At 46.8% G+C, this 19,493-nt stretch overlaps 2 protein-coding genes across 2 annotated transcripts; both read left to right on the top strand.

Annotated features, from left to right (window-relative positions):
- Nucleotides 1–883: 883 nt before the first annotated feature.
- Nucleotides 884–6,741, top strand: LOC136456620 (DEMETER-like protein 3). The gene is made up of 10 exons (XM_066456535.1): nt 884–908; nt 1,082–1,172; nt 1,276–1,723; nt 4,743–4,822; nt 5,109–5,193; nt 5,287–5,378; nt 5,464–5,532; nt 5,633–5,669; nt 5,768–5,850; nt 6,618–6,741. Exons 1-10 carry the CDS (start codon nt 884–886, stop codon nt 6,739–6,741), a joined length of 1,134 nt encoding a protein of 377 aa, XP_066312632.1.
- A 9,681-nt stretch (nt 6,742–16,422) lies between these two features.
- On the top strand, nt 16,423–19,078 carry LOC136483576 (pentatricopeptide repeat-containing protein At3g53700, chloroplastic-like). Its single transcript, XM_066480693.1, has one exon. The coding sequence runs from the start codon at nt 16,663–16,665 to the stop codon at nt 18,931–18,933; it is 2,271 nt and encodes a 756-aa protein (XP_066336790.1). The 5' UTR covers nt 16,423–16,662; the 3' UTR covers nt 18,934–19,078.
- The last annotated feature ends 415 nt before the right edge of the window (nt 19,079–19,493 follow it).

Here is a 19,493-nt window from a genome sequence, read left to right as displayed (position 1 = left end):
GCAAGCTCAAATTCAAGCTTCTTACCCCACGGAAGGTCAGGCCAAAGCCGTCGCTAACAGCTAAGAAAGCGTCGGTGCGCAAGGCAAGGAAGAAGAAGACAGGAGCCGGCCGTGATGGCGCTGTCGAAAACCCCGTGCGTTGTAGGCTCGACCTGGAGGAGGAAGCTGGCAATGGCGGCGGCGGCGGAAACCCCCTGCTGGTGCGCCGCAGGCTCGACCTGGACGATGCCAAGGTCGGCAGCGGCACACCGCTCTGTTGCTTCAGCAGGGCCACGCTCATGGACAACCTGAGATCCCTCGCTAGGCTCACCTTGGGCGACGACGTCAAGAAGCCACCCCGCACGCCAGCATCGCCGAAGATCGATCTGCGTTACTACAGCCGAGCACAGCTGATGGAGAACCTGAGGTCCCTCGCCAAGCAAAACACCCTGCTGCTACCCCTCGCCGTCGTCGACACCTCCATGGCAAATGGGCAGGGCACCACCAAGGGCAAGAAGAAGAAGGCGATGCTGACAAGACGGGTGGCCAAACTTGTCCTGAAGCCTTACAAGAGCAAGCAGCGGGCCGATGCCGCTACTGATGAAGATGAAGACGCCATCGTTGCTGATGACGATGACCCCATCGCCATGGCGCTCGCCATTCGCAACGAGTCCGCTGGAACGGAGCTGATGTACGTGCCGCACTGGGGGTTCGAGTCCGTGGTGCTTCCCGACGCGAAGACGCTGCGGCAGCTGGTGCGCATCACCCCCCCGCGATAGAGGCGGCGTACAACGAGCTGGTGCGATCGGACGAGACGTGCTTGGGCGACGACCTGGACGGCGTCCCTGAGGGCCCTGAGCTGGAAGAGGAGCGCCAACGTTTGCAGGTCTTGGTGGATAAGTTCATGGGGCCTGCACGCGCAATCATCGGTAACATTCATGCATCATTAATTATATTCCTATGTTCATAACATGTATTATTTGTGTTTTTTTTAGTTATTAACATGAAGGAAGCCCTAACATATATTTTCATGTATAGTGTTTTGAGTTAATTAACACAAGGAAATCGATCCTGAGATATATATTTTCGTGTACACACACAGGTAAAAGGGAGTTTTCGAATTGGAAAGGATCCGTACTTACTAACGTGGTCGGCACGTTTCTAACACAAAATGTCACTGACGTTACATCAAGGTAGGCTAAACTCAAATCTATTCATTTTTTTATATAATTATTAATTAGTTTTCAAATTAATTGCTTGGACAATCCTAATTAACTACCATTCTGGATTTTTCAGCAATGTTTTCATGAACATTGCTGCGAAGTTCTCCTTTGCGAAGAATGGAAGCAATGCCGGCCAAAGTACAAATGTACCTTTGATAACAGATTGTGATTCAGGAGTGTCTGAACGACGTGATAATAAGTACATAAACCAGCTCATTGCATCGCTCAGAACAGGAGAAATATCAAATTGGGACAAGGACAAAGAGCATATAAAGGATGTGTTGAAGGAAAGGTTTGAAGATTCGACGGCTAAGAAAATTTTACAGGATATTAAATCTTTCCTAGAGAACGATACTTCTCATTGGAAATACCTGCTTGAGGAAGCCTACAAAAATGGGTATCAGAAGGAGGAAACAGATGAAACAATTGATTGGGAGGCTCTACTGCACGCATCGTTTGGTGAAATTGAAGAATGCATCAAGGACCGTGGAACTCACTGCCTGATGGCATTCAGAATACTGGTACGTAGTCACAAACCGTACCATATAAAATTCCAATGCATGCCTTCTCTTTTATGACACCTAATTTTTATCTAGCACGTTTTGTTTTGAATGCTAGCTAGTATTTCTAACATGTATACCAAGATTTCTAACTAGACTAGCCAATGCCCGTGCATTGCTACGGGTGACAAAACTATGTTAATCAAAACTGTTGGTCCCATAAGAAGGGTTTTCGAAACAATGTTGGCGCCAATAATAAAGTTAAAGCAACTTGCTACCAACTGAAGCTAGCTGTCTCCCTATTGAGTACATCAGAAAATTTCACAAATGGCTATATCAGCTCATTGTTCTCTGACAGGTTCAATTTGGGTAACTGCTGAATGCACTTGTGCACCAGTCTCCCCATCTTGGGATAAGGGGTTTGTTCACCAAGTTCTTATGATGACAGATCATAGTACCTATCCAATGCCAAATCATTTTTCTCCAGTTTCATCAGATCTCCCTGTCCGCTAGTTGAGCCCATCCCCTCTTCAGAACAATCTCAGACAATGCTCCCAAGAGATGACCAGCACTCTGCATTACAGAAGGGGCGAAATGGAGTACAATATAAGCAAGAAATTTAGGTTCAAAAAGTGTATTAAGTAAGGTGAAAGCATGCAAACGAATTATAAAGTGTAATTGACAGAAAAAAAAAAGTGCTACCTATCTAATGTATACCATATCAGAACTAAGAGAAAGGCCTTCCAGTTTGAACCTTGATGTATACCATATCGGAATTATAAACTGTAATCGACAGGAAAAAAGCTTGCGGCAGAACATTGATCTTTGCGCTAGGATCCTCCAAGCTCCCTTTCACAGGAATCAGCACACCGTCCAAAAGCTTTGCCAGTTTCATTTTCTCATCTAGCTTGCACCAACATGCTCAATTATCACTCAGAGAAAACAGTCAGCACATCTCAATATCCCCCATTGTAGGCTTTAGGCACTCATTGTTCTATGACTAATATAGTAATAACCGGAAATCCTTGCCAGGCCAGTAATTTGAAAGTATCCAGTTTTCCTATCATACTTTACCAAATTGTTCGAGTCTCATGGACTTGCAGCAAAATGTATCTGCAGCAGACCAAAAAAATCCATAAGATCAAGAGCAGAATGGGCAGAGATAATATGTTGTAACATCGACTATATTTATAACCCATCACCCATGTTAGACACCCTTAGAATCACCTTTTTTTTATGCATAATAAATATGCATTAGACCATCATTTCCCAACCACCACTGCCGCAAGTATAAGATCTGTAGGGGAAAAGCTCCTGAACAACAATAACACATTAAGCCTAATTAACTTGCAGCAAATTCAGTGATGTCAAATAGGTAGCAAATTAGCACCAACATTTACAGGAGACCGACTTGTGCCAAGCATGATTCAGACGACATGTAAAACAAGATTTTTGAGAAGGTTCTTATGTGGCTCTATTACATAAGATATCTATTTGCATATTCCATTTTGTAAACTGTAACCACCCTAACATAATACCAATCAACAATAGACTGCTGGAAGTATAAGAACTGTTATGAACTTTTCAGTAAGAAGCTAAAGACATGAAGTTTTAAGTTCAAGAAAAATGACATTTCGGTGTCCCTCAAACCACCTATGCATCCCATCATCGTTCACCAAACCCCTTTATGCTCTTGACCACATATAAGAAAACAAAAGCATGAATTAATTAGAGATTTAATCACAACAATGAAGCATTACAAAAATCACAAGAATCATGCAGCAGCTCATTGGGTCCCCAGTCTGCTGTCAGTGTGCTGTGCACCTTAAATGCAGGCAAAGTATGCTCATGTTTTAGTGTCAAAGTTGACACCAATGCACCTTAACTAATATCAGGGTTATAGGTGGAACTTGAAGGTTTCAGTTGTCAGTTGTAACATAAACAAACATAAGTTACCTGCCAAAGATGCAAGAGAGTGGATACAAATTTTCAGCTCCTTAATTATTGTGGATAGCCACTTGCTACTAATCATCTACTGGTTTGATTAATGCAATGAAGTCCTTGATACACTTGCTGTTCAGCACAATATTGTCATGAACAGATTCAACCATGCTAAAATCCGGTAGCCATCAAATAACATGTATTAAATATAAAAATGAAATGAATCAGGCTGCTGGAGTTGCCTCCGATGCAACCGGCCATCGGAGCAGCTCTCAAGGTGCTCTCGCGGGTCACTGGAGCCGCCCTCGCCATGCTCGCGCGGGTCGCTGGACACTCGCATAACCTTGGAGGTGTGCCTGCTGGGGCCACCACGGGGGCTGAGCTCGCCCGCTGGGGAAGAAAGGGCATCTGGATCCAGTCTCACCAGGGTCACTTGTGTCTCATACTCCACAGGGCTGTGGTCCGCAACCGCCATCTCGCTACAAAGACGAAGGTGGAGGCGACAAGGTGTGTTGTGGCCCTAGGGTTCGGGGAGGTGAGTTAGGGAAGGTATTTGGAGGATGCTGGCTGCGGGGAGAGCATGGAGCCGCCAGATGGCGCGATAAGCACTGAGCGATGGCGGCGACGGCGGCGCTCGGCGTCGGGGGCGAGGTGAAGGGCGTGGGGGGCTCGCGTTTTTTTGATGAGATGAGGACTGGCTGTCGCGGTTGATGGAGTCAGGTAGGTGCGTGGGGGTCAGGGGCGGCAGGGGGTGTGAATGATTCGGTTTCGTCTTAATAGGAGTAGAGATAATAATTTTACAAAACAAACTATATTAAGGCGCATCCAAGAGATCATGGAGACATTTCAATCTAGACTAGATATTTTTATATTTGATTTTTTACAAGCATAACAGCTAGTAGTTAAAATGTCAATTTCTTGATTCTTTTTCATTAATTTCACAACTTTGTTGCATTGTCCTTATGAAAGCATAATCTTTGTACAAAGTGGTACTCCTTCCTTACATTTCATTTTGTTTGTTGTAATGAGGTTGAAACTAATTCTCTAGTCGATTAAATGAACATAAAGTGTATTATCTGATATTGTATACTTTCTACAGTTTTTACTCATTCGGATCAAGAGAGATCAAGGAAGCATTGACCTCGAGTGGCTTAGATACATCCCCCGTGCAAAGGCAAAGTAAGATACATATATTTATATACTCATATTAGTGCTTTGTAAGCTTACACAAAATATGTGATTCTTTAAGGGACTTCAGCAAAGTAAGACAAATACATTTATAAAATCGTATTAGTGCTTGTAAGCTTACACAAAATGTGTCTCTTTAAGGGACTTTAATTTAAAGAGTAGCGACGCTAAGATATTCATTTTAGTGAATTGATACTAAAGATTTATATTTTTGCAAATAAAAAAATTAGGCACAGAATGAATAAGTATTTGTATTTTCTTTTTTCCATTCATTCAGGAAGTACCTACAGAGTATAATAGGGATTGGATATAAAAGTGTTGACTGCATCCGTCTCCTATCACTGAGGCACAGAGGATTTCCGGCAAGCTACCACTTCCAAATTGAAATAGTTATTGTCATAGGGGAGTGCATTTGGAACTGACAAAATTATGATAAATTCTTATTATTATTTTAGGTTGATGTAAATGTAGCTCGCATAGTGACAAGGCTAGGATGGGTCCCACTTCAACCTTTAGGTGATTCTATACAGTTCCATATGGTGGACAAGTAAGATCATCTTTTAGTTTTTGCTGTGCACATTTACATACTCGAACTTCAATATTCCTCATTGCCATCTTTTGTCCATTTAAAGAGAACCTGTCATGGCTAAAATTCAGGAGTATCTTGAGCCCTTATTCTGCAATATTCCTTCACACATACGGTAAGTTCTCTAGTTTGAACTTTTAATTTAGTTGCTTTCCTAGAACTTTGTACATGGAATACTATAATATATATAATCTAATATATGATGACAAATATAGGTATGAATTGCATTGCCAACAAATAACATTTGGAAAGGTATGCAAATTGATTTATTTATTTTTTTTGGAAAGGAATGTAAATGGATTTTTGTTTGTTTTCTCAGTACTGATGATGTGGCTTATTTGCTATGATAGTTAATATGCGTCAAAAATCGACCGAATTGTGGCGCCTGCCCATTTACTGAAGATTGCAAGTACTACAAAAGTCTCTTTGAAATGTTAGTTTCAATATCCACAGTCTATTTAATACATCATTGGTACTATATTGTTGCATTTATGATTTTTCTTTAGCTGAGAAGCTAAACATATAAAGGTTTCAACTAGTGAAACTAAATGTAAAGTTTTCTATTCATCCTACTTATTTATAAAGGTACAACATGTTAATTTGTCTTTTCATAAATATCCATTATTAAGTGTTACGAACGACGTATAGGAATATGAAGTAAAGAATCAAACCACAGAGGAGACACACGATTTAACGTGGAAAACCCCTCCGATGTGAAGGGGAAAAACCACGGGCACCAGCCAGCAACAATCTCACTATCTCAAGAGTTTTGGGTTACACGCCTATGGCGGCTTACAAGAGAATCAAGTCTCCACGAAACCCTAGCAAGGGTATATATATCGTACCGTACCGCGGGGGGGCTCCGCCCCCCGCACCCCCCGAACACAGGGGCGAGACCCGATGGGCCGGCTTCAGACTCCGCTACGCTTCGGCCCAAGCCTCCGGCGACGGGCCTCCGCTTCGCTCCGTCAGAAGCCTGGCCTATATCCTGGAGTGAATTTGGAACAACTCCAACAGGTATATATCATCGTAGCAGTGGGCTAGTGGTTCGATCGCCTCGCCGCAAGCACGCGTCCTGGCCATGCGATCCATCGCTGCCTGCGCTCCCCTCATCTGTGCTCTGCTCTGCTGCTACTCCTGCATTGCCTGTCTGCGCGCCAAGAGCACCTGTAGATCGTGATGGCGCGGCATCGGCATCAGGAGAGAGGCTCCGGGGCTCCGGTTCCAGCCGCGGAAGCTGCTGCAGATCGCGGACGCAAGATCAGCGGCCACACAGCTGCTGAACGCTGCTGCTACCGTGGCGTCGGCGTCGGTAACAGCCTGAAGAAGCAGACGCCGAGCAAATCGAATCCAAGACAGAATTAGAAGGCTTCTTCAAAACAGAAAAATCTCATACCGACGGCTTTCGGATTGATTATAGTACCGTTTCTGACCGTTTTCATCCTCCATCAGTCCGTGGCCCACCTTTCTTTAATTTTCCCTCCCATTCTTGGAGTTGTAATCCGTAACAGGTTCCAAGAGCTGATGGCCTCATCCTTGTTCTGCTTTCTTCGATTCGTTCTTCCAGCTTTGACATGATCTTAACATTTCCCATGGAAGCCCATGGGAATATGGGATGAAGGCAGGAAGCCTATTTTCTCTTCCTACCTTTAACTTGAGTTTTGATTCATATATACAGGGGAATTTTATTTCTCCTCTTGCTTTTCTCTACTGGCTCAAGACTTGTTAAACAATCTATCAACAGTTCTTTGTATTGTGCCTCCTCGCACGGTCGCACCCGTAACTTGAGTTTTGATTCATATATATAGTGGAACTATATTTCTCCTTTTGCTTTTGTCAGAGAAGCAACTCCAACAAGTTAACACTTGTCGGCCATGTTCGTTTCTCTTATAATCCGTCTTTTCTAGCTTATTTTTTCAGTCAGAACAATATTTTTCTCTCACAACAAATCAGCCGAAATAGTGTTTCGGTTTGTTTTTTCAGCGAAGCGAATGGGAACGTCGTTAAGAAAAACAAGTTAACACTTCGCTGGAGTCATGTGAACTGAAAATTGCCCGTGGTCAGGAGCAGTTAGTGTCTTACCACTGTTGTAATACTTCTTTTTATATATTATTATCATTTGTTGGCAAGTTGCAGTCATCGAACTTTATTGTGTGCCAATAGATTCCTAGAATTTTTTTTTGTCATAGCAAATATCAACTTAAAAAGGAAAAATTGGTTTCGTAGCATGGAGAGATCATGATATTTGGAAAATACCATCGAAAGAATGGACTGTTACCTTCAATTGCCGTGAATCCCTCCATCGAGACACCTTTCTTCCCCAATTTAGCGGCCTAGATGGACATGAACATGCTGATGGGCAGCGACACATGCCATGCGCTGCCACTCATGGCAGCAATGTTGAGGCGCTTCTTCTCGCAGATGGCCGCGGCAGCCATGCCGACGATGGAGAGGACCAGGCCGATGCCGATCTTCTCCAGGTTCGTGAGCCCCTACCGGCCGGTGATGAGGCTCCGGCAGAGCAGGCAGAAGACGCGGTCGTAGAAGGCAAGGGTGAGTTGCGCTCGTCGAACTAGTCGGTGCCAAGCGCGATGAGGTAGAGGCACACGTACAGCACCCCCATCTGGAGCCCTGTGGCCTCCTCGCATGGCACAGCCGCGCCGCCGCCGGGTCCGCACGGTGGCGGCCGCAGGTGCCTAACCTCCGTGGACACTGCCAGGAGACACATGCGCATGCCAGCAAACAACTCTGGCCCAGAGCCACGGCATGTCGCCAAAACTGCTGTTGTCCGCCGGCATGGCCGGCTCTCGGTCCGCCATCGCTGTTCCCGTGGGTGGAGACCACCAGTGCCTCGGCCAAGGGTACCACCACCTCCGTCCGGACTTCTTCCGACCGCGGCTCACTTGAACTGGGCAAATCCGCGTCGGCACGCTAGATCCCGCCGCCGCCAGGTGCGCCATTCCTGCTGCTCGCCATGGCCGTCGCGCGGGGAACTCCCACGGACAGCTCCAACCAGGGCCGCCACCACCAAGCCAGCTACACCGCAGCGTCCGCAACCACCGCGCACACCTTCTTCGGCTGAAACTCCACCGGCAACCTTGCTTCGCGGGGCCGCCTCCGTCCTGCTCGATGCCGGCCATCGATGCGTGCTGCATGGTGAGCCGCCCCATCCGCTCCTACTCAACCCCGCACAAGCCGTTCCTAGAACAGCCCCTCTAGCTCCCCCACGCACCTGACGTGTACCCGCGCCAACTTGTAGTCGTCGGGTTCGCCATTGTCACATGCCGCCGCCGTCGCCCCCGCGCGGGCACGGGGCCATGCCCCTATGAGCCATATCTAGCCGCGCCGCTGACATCGATAGGTGCGGGTGTGCGGCCGGCCACCGCGAATCCCGCCGGCTGGTCAGTCACCGCCGCCGTGCCCTCCCCAGGGCGAATCAGGTTATGCCCGTACCTGGCGTGTGTGCTATGTTTCTCGAAAAAAAAAGTCTACATGCCCTCCCTAACTGGTGGCGTTTGGATATAGGGATATAGGAAGTGGGACAAGAAAAAGGAAATAGATGAACGGCTGGGATTAAATGAGGCGTAAAGAATAAATGGCTAGGATACAATATTACCCTTTGGAGAGATGGGATATCCCTTTCCCCATCCCTATGCCAGTGCCATCCAAACGCCACTTAGGTTCACTACCGGAAACAGAAACTTTGTCGTGTGCTACAGGCACTCGGCAAAGGCTTTGCCGAGTGTAACACTCGACAAACAGCACACGACATCTACAGTGTCGGCAAACAACTATTTGCCGAGTGTTTTTTTATCGCGCACTCGGCAAATGGTTTACCGAGTGTCTCGGCAAAAAAAACTGGTTTGCCGAGTGTTTTTCCAAAATATACTCGGCAAAGGATTATTATTTATCGAGTGTTTTTGGAAATTACACTCGGCAAACCTATTTTCCAAAGAAAAAAATAATTTTTTTCTCAGCACACCACGCCGCCCGCCGCCACCACCACGCCGCCGCTCCTGCTCGATACAGTCACGAACACACTAAGGCCCAGTTTAGGTGCAATTTTTTTTGCAAAATGAACACTGTAGCAGTTTTGTTGTTATTTGGCAATTAGTGTCCAATCATAGTCTAATTAGGCTTAAAAGATTCGTCTCGTGGATTTCGTCTAAACTGTGTAATTAGTTTTATTTTTTATTTATATTTAATGCTTCATGCATGTGTTTTCGTATTCGATGTGACGGAAAATCTTGAAAAATTTAGCGTTTTGGGAGGGAACTAAACAGGGCCTAACAGAGAAGAAGCAAGAACGAAAAGAAGAAATAGGAGCGACCAAAAATCTGATGAAAACCAAGCTAAAACTCCATAAAACGCTCCCAAATTTTGCACAGATGCAATTCAACCTAGCACGAACCTATTCCCCAAAAATCATTGCCTGGGATTGACCCAAACTTTGAGAAATTGAGATCAAACTCAAGAACGAAAAAGGGGAAAAATTAGAAACACAGTGAACGAATTTTATAGTTTCGATTTAGGAATCCCGAAGGACAACTGGAGGATTCGGGCCTCCATTCCCAATCCAAAATCACAGGTGAAACGAGCAGAGGCAAATCGAGCGATAGCAGGCGAGCGGCTCTGGGCAGGGGCAAACACCGCTTGGCTGAGCGGGATGGACGAGATGCTCGACGCTTGAGGCCTGCTGCTGAACGCTCGGCCACTGGTGAGTGCTCCCTGCCTGCTGGTGGTGACTGGAGACAATTCCGGTGGCCTGAATCAAGACCTGGTGCACCACGATGTCAAGCACAGGGCAGAATAGGAGGGAGAGAGGCTAGCTGCCAGCCACGAGCACCCACAGCAAGAACCGCTCAAGTGAGCTCGCTTGGTCCCTGAGTACTTAGCGTGGGTAGTGCTACCGCTGGGCTGCTGGACAGCTGCTCCTGCTCGATACAGTCACGAACACACTAACAGAGAACGCTTGGTCCCTGAGTACTTAGCGTGGGTAGTGCTACCGCTGGGCTGCTGGACAGCTGCTCCTGCTCGATACAGTCACGAACACACTAAAAGAAGCAAGAACGAACAGAAGAAAAAGGAGCGACCAAAAATCTGACGAAAACCAAACTAAAACTCCATGAAACCGCTCCTAAATTTTGCACAGATGCAATTCAACTTAGCACGAACCTATTCCCAAAAATCATTGCATGGGATTGACCCAAACTCCGGAAAATTGAGATCAAACTCAAGAACGAAAAAAATGGAAACACAGTGAACAAAAATCACAGCTTCGAATTAGGAATCTCGAAGGACAACTTGGAGTCTAAGACTCGGATGGAGTGGTGGAGCTGGCTGGCGTGGTGGTGGTGGCGGCCGGTGGGGGACTTGGAATGGACTAGAGGAGGGTGGAGTGGAGAGGCGGGCAGCACAGACGTAACAGCACAGACTTCCGGGGTGCGTGAGTTATAGTGCTAGAGCTTCGCCAGGTGTGCTGGCACGTAAAACAGTGTTTGTCGGATCTGGACACTTCGTAAAGTTTTTTATTTTTTATTTTTTTTCTTCTCTTTTTTTCTAGAAAGAGTATTTTTTTCTTTGCCGAGTGTCCTAGATCTAAGCACTCGGCAAAGTTTTTTTTCATTTTTTTTCTATTTCTTCTTTCCCAGAAAAAATATTTTTTTCCTTTGCCGAGTGTCCTCTAGGTACTCGGCAAAGTTTTTTTTATTTTTTTTCTTCTCATTCTTTCACAGAAAAAATATTTTACTTCTTTGCCGAGTATCAAAAAAAACACTCGGCAAACCCCATCTTTTGCCGAGTGTTTTTTTTTGACACTCGGCAAACCTCCTCTTTACCGAGTGTTTTTTTTCCGAGTGTTTTTAGCACAGCACTCGGCAAAGAACTTGTTTGCCGAATGCCCGAGAGAATACACTCGGCAAACATAAAAACACTCGGCAAATTTGATGTTTCCGGTAGTGGTTGTCTATATAGGGCTTGTTTAGTTCCTCCCCCTAAAATTTACTCCGATGTTTGGACATATCCATAGAGTATTAAATATAGACTAAAAATAACTAATTACACATATTGCGACTAATTTGTGAGACGAATTTTTTAAGCCTAATTAGTCCATAATTTGATAATATGGTGCTACAGTAAATATGTGCTAAAGATGGATTAGTTAGGCTTAATAAATTCATCTCGCGGATTACTAAGAATTTATGTAATTTATTTTATTATTAATATACGAACGCTCCATGTGACACCCGATATAACATCTCTAAACTTTACTCACCCGTAACCCCTGAACTAAATCAGGTATCCTACACACTAAACTTCGTAAAACTGGGCAAATAGCCCTCTAGGTGGTATTGGAAGGTGGTTTTGCTGATATGTTAATTCTCGCTGGCTGGTTTTCATGATGTGATATCTAGGCCCACCTGTCATCCTCTATGACAACTTCATTCACAACTCCTGCTCTTCCTCCGTCTTCTACCGGACCTCGCTCCCGCTACGGTCGTGTTCTCTGACGTCACCGACGCTGCTCACGGACCTCGCCCCGCACGGGCCCGTCCATGCCGCGATCTGGGGGTGGCGTTCAGGACTCGTGCTGCGTCGACTACTACGCCATGCTGCACACACTCCAGGCCGCGCGCGGGCTCAGGCCGCCCACTTCGTGCTCCTCTCCGCCATTTGCGTCCAGAAACTGCTCCTCGAGTCCTAGCTCGCCAAGCTCAAGTTCGTGGAGGAGCTGGCCGAGGAGGCCGCGCGGGCCCAGCCTTCACCTCACGGCGTTCTTCAAGAGCCTCGACGTCAGATCGATATCGTCAGGAACGCAGCCGTACGTCATGTTCGGCGACGGCAATCTTGGCGGGCCGAGGACGGCGCTCAACACCATGTCGGGCAACTACATTAGCGCCCATTCTGGCCAAGCGCATCTATGGGATTTCGCACACCTACGCGCACGTGGGTGGTCCCAATTTTGTCCAGAGGAAGGCCGGGGCGGTCGGGCCACATGCCGCGGCGGGCACCACCGGGGGCGGCGACGGAGCACGCGGTAGACGGCCGGGAACGGCGGCGGCTCGGCTCGAAGAGGAGCGCGACAGGTGCAGCATGCTACGAAGGAGGCCATGGGTGTCAGCCAGAACTCTCTCCGGCGAGATTCACGACTCGGGCGAACTTGCTCATGAACTCACCAGAACGCTCAAGAACACAGGAAACAAACTGGGTTTTTGGTGCTATAACCGCGACAGCTTTTCTCATTGTATTAAGCATCTATTTATGTACATCTCGAACCTAAAAATAGAAAGAAAGGAAAGGAACGAGCGAGCTAATCTCGCCGTCCCGCGCCATGAACACCATGATCACACCACGCAGGCCACCCACAATACAGGGACGCGCTCAGGAGGATTACTTTCCAAACCGAGATCGTCGCTATCAATGGGGACCTCCGCTGGAGCAGAGCAAGGGCAGAGGATGGTGCTCGCAGCGGGCTGCCCGCGTGCATGCGAGCACCTGGCGTGGCGGCGTCCAGGGCGTCATCGATGGCGGGGTAGGCGGCAGGGCTAGTGCCCCCGGCGTGAACGGGCTCGCCGAGCGTGCGCGAGTGACAGAGGAGATCGAGGCGGACGCAGCTGTGGTGATGGTGAGGGAAGTGGCAGCGTGCGCAACCGGGAACGTACATGAAGACGAGTTCGAGCTCCCGTGGCAAACGCGCAGGTAGCAGCCCCCGGGGACGCCATACGGGCGGCTCCTGGCATGCATGCGGTGAAAGGTGGCAATGGCGCGAGCTTAGAGGTCCGGCCATGGCGACGGCAGACTCAAACAGAGAGAGAGAGCGCCAGAGGGGTTCAAAGAGAGAGAGAGCGACGCTGCTAGGAGCCCTAGAGGCCGCGTCATCAAAAGACAGCCACCGTGGAGCGCCACATATGTAAAACCACCTAGCAAAACCACCCAGGGTTATTTGTCCGTTTTTACAAAGTTTAATATGTACAATATCTGGTTTTATAGTTCATGGGGTTACTTAGACCACCCTCAATATGTCAGGGGCTTACGTAAACTTTTTCCTCTGTTTCTCTGAAATGGGGGAAGAAATGTGCCTCTAGACACGGATTCAAGCCAACGGGTGGCCTCGGTGATAGTCGGTGATATTTTAGGTGACGGACGATTTGGATGGTATATTTTCGGAAGGTCGTTTGTTAATATGAAACTAATTTTTCTACTTAAAAAAGGGTAAATTGATTTAGTCTTCAACTTGGAAGTGAATCGATGTAGAGTCAAAAAAATCATTTTGCTTGACATAATTATACTTTGCATATAGTACATGATGAGTTAAGGTGTTCCTTCGAATAATAAAAATTTCTTGCAATTATGAGATGTTGGACAAAAAAAAGAGATTCATCTCACAGGATTCAGTTCTAGATCTTCTCTCTTGCATGGAATCTCATTTGTCTCAAAAATATTTTTTTTCAGCAAACAAACAACCAAAAACCGAGTTTTCCAATAGAGCACATATATATTTCGTCAAAAATGCTTAAAAGAGAGGCTATGTGTCTTTGTATGGAAGTTTGAAAGGAAAATTCAACTCAACAATTACCAAAGCCACAATTCTGCATTGCCATTATACCTCAGAACAAAAAGGCTGGTTATTCAGCTCAATGTTTCTTTAATTCATGTAACTCTTGCACAGTTAACTAACGATTAACCACTACAAACATGCAGTGCACTTTAGCAACAAAGCATGGCACATATGGTGGAAGCAGGTTGAGATGCTTAGTACCATACACAAATGCAACGAAGTACAGATTATAGCATATGCATAGTTTTTTTCCATCAGAGAACATATTGTTTATCAGTGAACAAAATGTTTTTTTTTCATTCTAAGCTCTATCTTCAATTCAGTAGAGAGATGATTTCAGAAATGCTAAAATGGTCGAGGGCCATCATGATCAAGATTGAGAAGACGTGTAAGCATAACTGAACCCTGCAACTGCAATTAGGGACACTTCTATGCACGGGCCTGCATATATGAAATCCAATGCAAAAGAAAGAGATGGCAACGGGTACGTCCCCAACGGTTATTGGCAGAACGTTCTCATCCCCGCGATATAAAATCTATCCCGTCCCCGTCCCCGTTCCCGCTCGCGGGGATAGATTTTCCCCGTCCCCATCCCCGACCGGGGATTTCATACCCGCCGGGTACCCGTACCCGCGCACACACCCGTGTATAATCAATATTACATGCCACAATTACACAACAAAATGTCTAGTGGGACAACACTTCCAGTTTAATAAATGCAAAATAAATAGAGATTCAGAGAATACAAGTATGCAGCATAAGGTCTTAACTGATTGATAACAAGTTCAATGTCTAGTAGCCTAACATATTACACATCCACTGACCATGTTCCATCCCATCAAGGCATCAACAATTCGACACCAAAATACAGACATAGTTAGCCCAAAGGCTTAGTCACTCAGTCATAGTAGCAGCCAGTAGGCATCAAGTTCTAAGCAGCAACACAATACCGTAGTGTTATTACACATTACAAACCAGACTATTACATAAATAGTTAGTGGTTGGGTTGTGTGAGCACATAACAAAAATGCACTTGCAATTGCACGCCAGCTTGATTGTTGATCCTGCCGAAGGGAAGCATCCAGTGAAGGTTGGAGCGATGGATTCATAGTTTCAGCTCCTGCATAAGCATGAGAAATGAGTAGTTAAGTAGGCAATCTTGAAACAATGAAGCAAAAAAGCAGAAATGGAATGTTTTTAGTCCAGAACAATTACCTGAAGTCCCTCTTGAACTTCAGATCTACTGAATTGGTAACACCAGTTCAAACATAAGCTACTACAAAACACTAAATTGGTAACTTATACCACTAAACTTGCACATAATAATAAGACAAACAATATTCATCATCATCAAGTTTAAAAGCTTCAGATCTGAGTACTGGACCCTGGAGAATTAAAATTTTTGTGGCCAGGCTTCTCGGCTGCGGATATCTTCAAGCAGCGACGCTTGGGGTCAGAACCTTTCGCCTGTGGTGGTCGGGGAAGCCGCTTGGGGTCACCAGCTATGAAGGTGGCTTTGGTCGACAATGGCGGGGGGCCTTTTTTCTTCTCAGCAGCAGGTGCAGGGGGAGCTTTCTTCTTCTCGGTTGCAGGTGCAGATGGAGCATCCACCAACTCCTTGGATGCGGCTGCAGCTTCGTTTGTGACGACCGGATCTGACAGTAGGAGGTCGATGATGACCGGATCTGGCGGCGGTGGTGGTTCAGTAGCGGCAGCGTCCCATGAGGAGGGACGGGGTCAATAGAGGAACACTGCAAATGACGGGTTAATTCGTCAAGGAGGAAGAAGAGCTTCACCGGGCAACGTCTATGGCGGCGAGCGACGACGACAGCCAGGTCCGCACTCCATGAGCAGCCAAGCAGTGTCGTAGTGAAGTGGAGACTGGAGAGCGGCGAGGGCGATGGGAAAGTGAGAGGGGCGAGGCCGAGGGCGACACGAATACGGAGTTGGGCTACGGGAGCAGTGCGGGTGCGGCGACTGAAAGAGATAGGGATGGGAGAGTTCTGTGTAAATTAGGGTTAGCATCCCTTTTATATGAGCCTAACTGGGCTTGGCCCATCATATGTTAACTTGGCCTATTTCATATATCATATACATATACACATATATTGTAGCACAGCGGGTTCCCCAGCGGATAACGGGGACGGGTATACAGAGAACGTCCCCATACCTGCCATCCCCGTTGGGGATAGATTCTTACCCATTTAGATCCCCGCAGGTATAGATATCATCCCATCCCCGTCCCATAATGGAGCAAATACCCGTTGGGTTTCGGGTATCGGGTACCCGTTGCCATCTTTAATAGTGCCACTAAGGTTCAGAACAGATGAACTCTGAATCTCTGATGATCCAGTTCTGTACTGATAAAAGAAAACACAAAAAACAGGGGGTATACGCGCGAAAAAGCCTTGTACCCTATCCCTTCGGCTTCCTCGCAGTCACGGTGCCGCACTGCTTCCTCTTCCCTTTCCGTGTTCTGTTCGCCAGCGGCCCAGCGCCCTGCTGCTGGAAGTGGAAGCTTCCATTTGTTCATCTTCTTTGCCTCGACCCGCCTTCTTCTCAGCTGCTCCCAAGACCCAAGGTCCCAACAATCCCCACGACCCATTTGCTTCATTTGCACCACCGGCCTCTGAGCTCACCATCCCTTGCAGCCCAGAACGCGCACCAAATGCTTGAGACATTGTCACAATGGCCGCTGCGTCGTACCTAGCCTCCTACTCCCGCGCTTCGCCAGCACCGGCAGCGGCGGCTGCGTGCCCGTGCCCGTGCCATGCCGGGCCACCTGCGCTGCGGCCTCGGCCTCGGCGGCGTCGGCCCCGTCCGGCGCCCCTCCGGGTGTACGCCATCTCCGACCAAGACCGGCTCCTCGCCGCCCTGCGCGAGCAGGCGGACCCCGAGGCGGCGCTCCGGGTGCTGAACTCGGCGCTCGCGCAGGAGGACTTCGCCCCGAGCTCCGCCGTGTACGAGGAGATCATCCAGAAGCTCGGCTCCGCCGGCGCGTTCGACCTCATGGAGGGGCTTGTCCGGGAGATGCGGCGGGAGGGGCACCAGGTCAGGGTTGGCGTGGTGCGGTCTTTCGTGGAGAGCTACGCGCGGCTGCGGCGGTTCGACGACGCCGTCGACCTAGTTCTGACCCGGCTAGATATCTTTGGGGTTCAGGCGGACACGGCGGTGTACAACCACCTCCTCAATGTCCTTGTCGAGGGGAGCAAGATGAAGCTCCTGGAGTCGGTCTACAACGAGATGGCTGGTCGGGGGATTCAGCCTGATGTTGCGACACTCAACACGCTCATCAAGGCGCTGTGCCGGGCGCATCAGGTCAGGACCGCGGTCTTGATGCTGGAGGAGATGTCGAGCCTTGGTTTGGCGCCTGATGAGACCACATTCACCACCTTGATGCAAGGCTTTATTGAGGAGGGAAGCATTGAAGCGGCTCTGAGGGTGAAGGCGAAGATGATGGAAGCTGGATACTCACCAACAGGGGTAACTGTTAATGTTCTGATTAATGGCTACTGCAAGATGGGGAGAGTGGAGGATGCGCTTGGCTACATACAGCAAGAGATTGCTGATGGATTTGAACCTGATCAGGTCACATATAATACTTTTGTTCACGGGCTGTGCCAGAATGGACATGTCAGCCATGCCTTGAAAGTCATGGATCTGATGCTTCAGGAGGGCCATGACCCTGATGTTTTCACCTACAATACTGTTATCAACTGCCTCAGTAAAAATGGAGAGCTTGATGAGGCTAAAGGAATTGTAAATCAGATGGTGGATAGGGGTTGTTTGCCTGACACCACAACATTCAACACTCTCATTGTTTCTCTGTCCTCACAGAATCGTCTTGAGGAAGCATTGGACCTTGCGCGTGAGCTAACTGTGAAGGGGCTTTCTCCGGATGTCTATACTTTCAATATTTTGATCAATGCCCTTTGCAAGGTAGGAGATCCTCATCTTGGCATTCGGTTGTTTGAGGAGATGAAGATCAGTGGATGCACCCCTGATGAAGTTACATACAACATTTTGATTGATCACCTTTGCTCAATGGGGAAGCTTGTAAATGCTTTGGATTTGCTGAAGGAGATGGAATCCAATGGTTGCCCTCGGAGTACAGTGACATATAACACAATAATTGATGCGTTATGCAAGAAAATGAGAATAGAAGAAGCTGAGGAGGTTTTTGATCAAATGGATGCACAGGGTATTTCAAGGAGTGCTGTCACATTTAATACGCTTATTGATGGCTTGTGCAAGGCCAAGAGGATTGATGACGCAACAGAACTTATTGAACAAATGGTGAAGGAAGGATTACAACCCAATAATATCACTTATAACTCTATTCTAACACATTATTGCAAGCAGGGGAACATCAAGAAAGCAGCTGATATTTTAGAAACTATGACAGCAAATGGATTTGAAATTGATGTTGTCACATATGGAACACTCATTAACGGTCTATGCAAGGCTGGTAGGACTCAGGTTGCTTTGAAGCTTTTAAGAGGCATGCGAATTAAAGGGATTAGGCCTACTCCAAAAGCTTACAACCCTGTCATACAGTCTTTGTTTAGACGGAATAATTTAAGAGACGCCCTTAATCTTTTCAGGGAAATGACTGAGGTGGGTGAGCCTCCTGATGCCCTAACATATAAGATTGTTTTCCGTAGTCTCTGTCGTGGTGGAGGGCCTATCAAAGAAGCTTTTGATTTCTTGGTGGAGATGGTGAATAAGGGTTTCATGCCTGAGTTTTCATCCTTCCGTATGCTAGCTGAAGGTTTATTGAATCTGGGCATGGATGATTATCTTATTAGTGCTATTGAACTAATTATAGAAAAGGCCAAATTCAGAGAATCTGATGTTTCTGCGATAAGAGGATATCTCAAGATCCGCAAATATTATGATGCACTGGCAACTTTTGGCCGTCTCCTAGAGATAAACAACCCTCAGTGGATGTATCGTTGATACAGCATGCCTGAGAATGTATCATGTAAATGACGGAATAGATGAAAAAATTTCTGGTTGCTAGATTGGCTTAAACTTTTGCAGCAGTGGTGTAATAGATGTCTATCTCATTGCTCTGTAGGAATGAAGTCAGCAGAATATGGGATGCTCTCTTGCTTCTGGAGAGCTGCTTATCTTCATGTCCACCGTGAATCCTCTTTTGAGGCTCCTGTATTTCTTGGGTAGCTAGCTAATGATCACAATATTCTTGCTGCTCTTTAAGTGATGCTACATTTATCATTACTTTTCTTTTAATGATTAGGGAGTCTTTTCAGGATTTTTATTTTTCACATCCAGAAATTTTACGGGCAACAGATTTTAGCTATCTTACAATGTGTTCTTCATAAACTTTTGTGAGTGACTTCATATTAAGCGTTTTAAGGTGGTTGATAAGACTACCTTACATCCTAGTAGAATCCCCGCAAAAAAAAAGGGTCTAATAGGTAGATTGATACCGGTGGTCACATATATACTTGTATATTTAATGAGGGCATCGTAAAGTAGATTATCAGTATAGAGCA

The sequence above is a fragment of the Miscanthus floridulus genome, chromosome 1, assembly GCF_019320115.1.
Source record: "Miscanthus floridulus cultivar M001 chromosome 1, ASM1932011v1, whole genome shotgun sequence".
NCBI classification, from domain to species: domain Eukaryota; kingdom Viridiplantae; phylum Streptophyta; class Magnoliopsida; order Poales; family Poaceae; genus Miscanthus; species Miscanthus floridulus.
Note: the sequence above shows the minus strand (reverse complement) of the source record. Positions and strands in the feature narration are given on the sequence as shown.

Coding starts and splice junctions, on each gene's coding strand:
- LOC136456620 (XM_066456535.1), top strand. CDS start 884: ATGGGGCCTGCACGCGCAATCATCG. Junction 909..1,081: donor GCCTGCACGCGCAATCATCG/GTAACATTCATG, acceptor GTACACACACAG/GTAAAAGGGAGTTTTCGAAT. Junction 1,173..1,275: donor GTCACTGACGTTACATCAAG/GTAGGCTAAACT, acceptor TGGATTTTTCAG/CAATGTTTTCATGAACATTG.
- LOC136483576 (XM_066480693.1), top strand. CDS start 16,663: ATGGCCGCTGCGTCGTACCTAGCCTCCTACTCCCGCGCTTCGCCAGCA.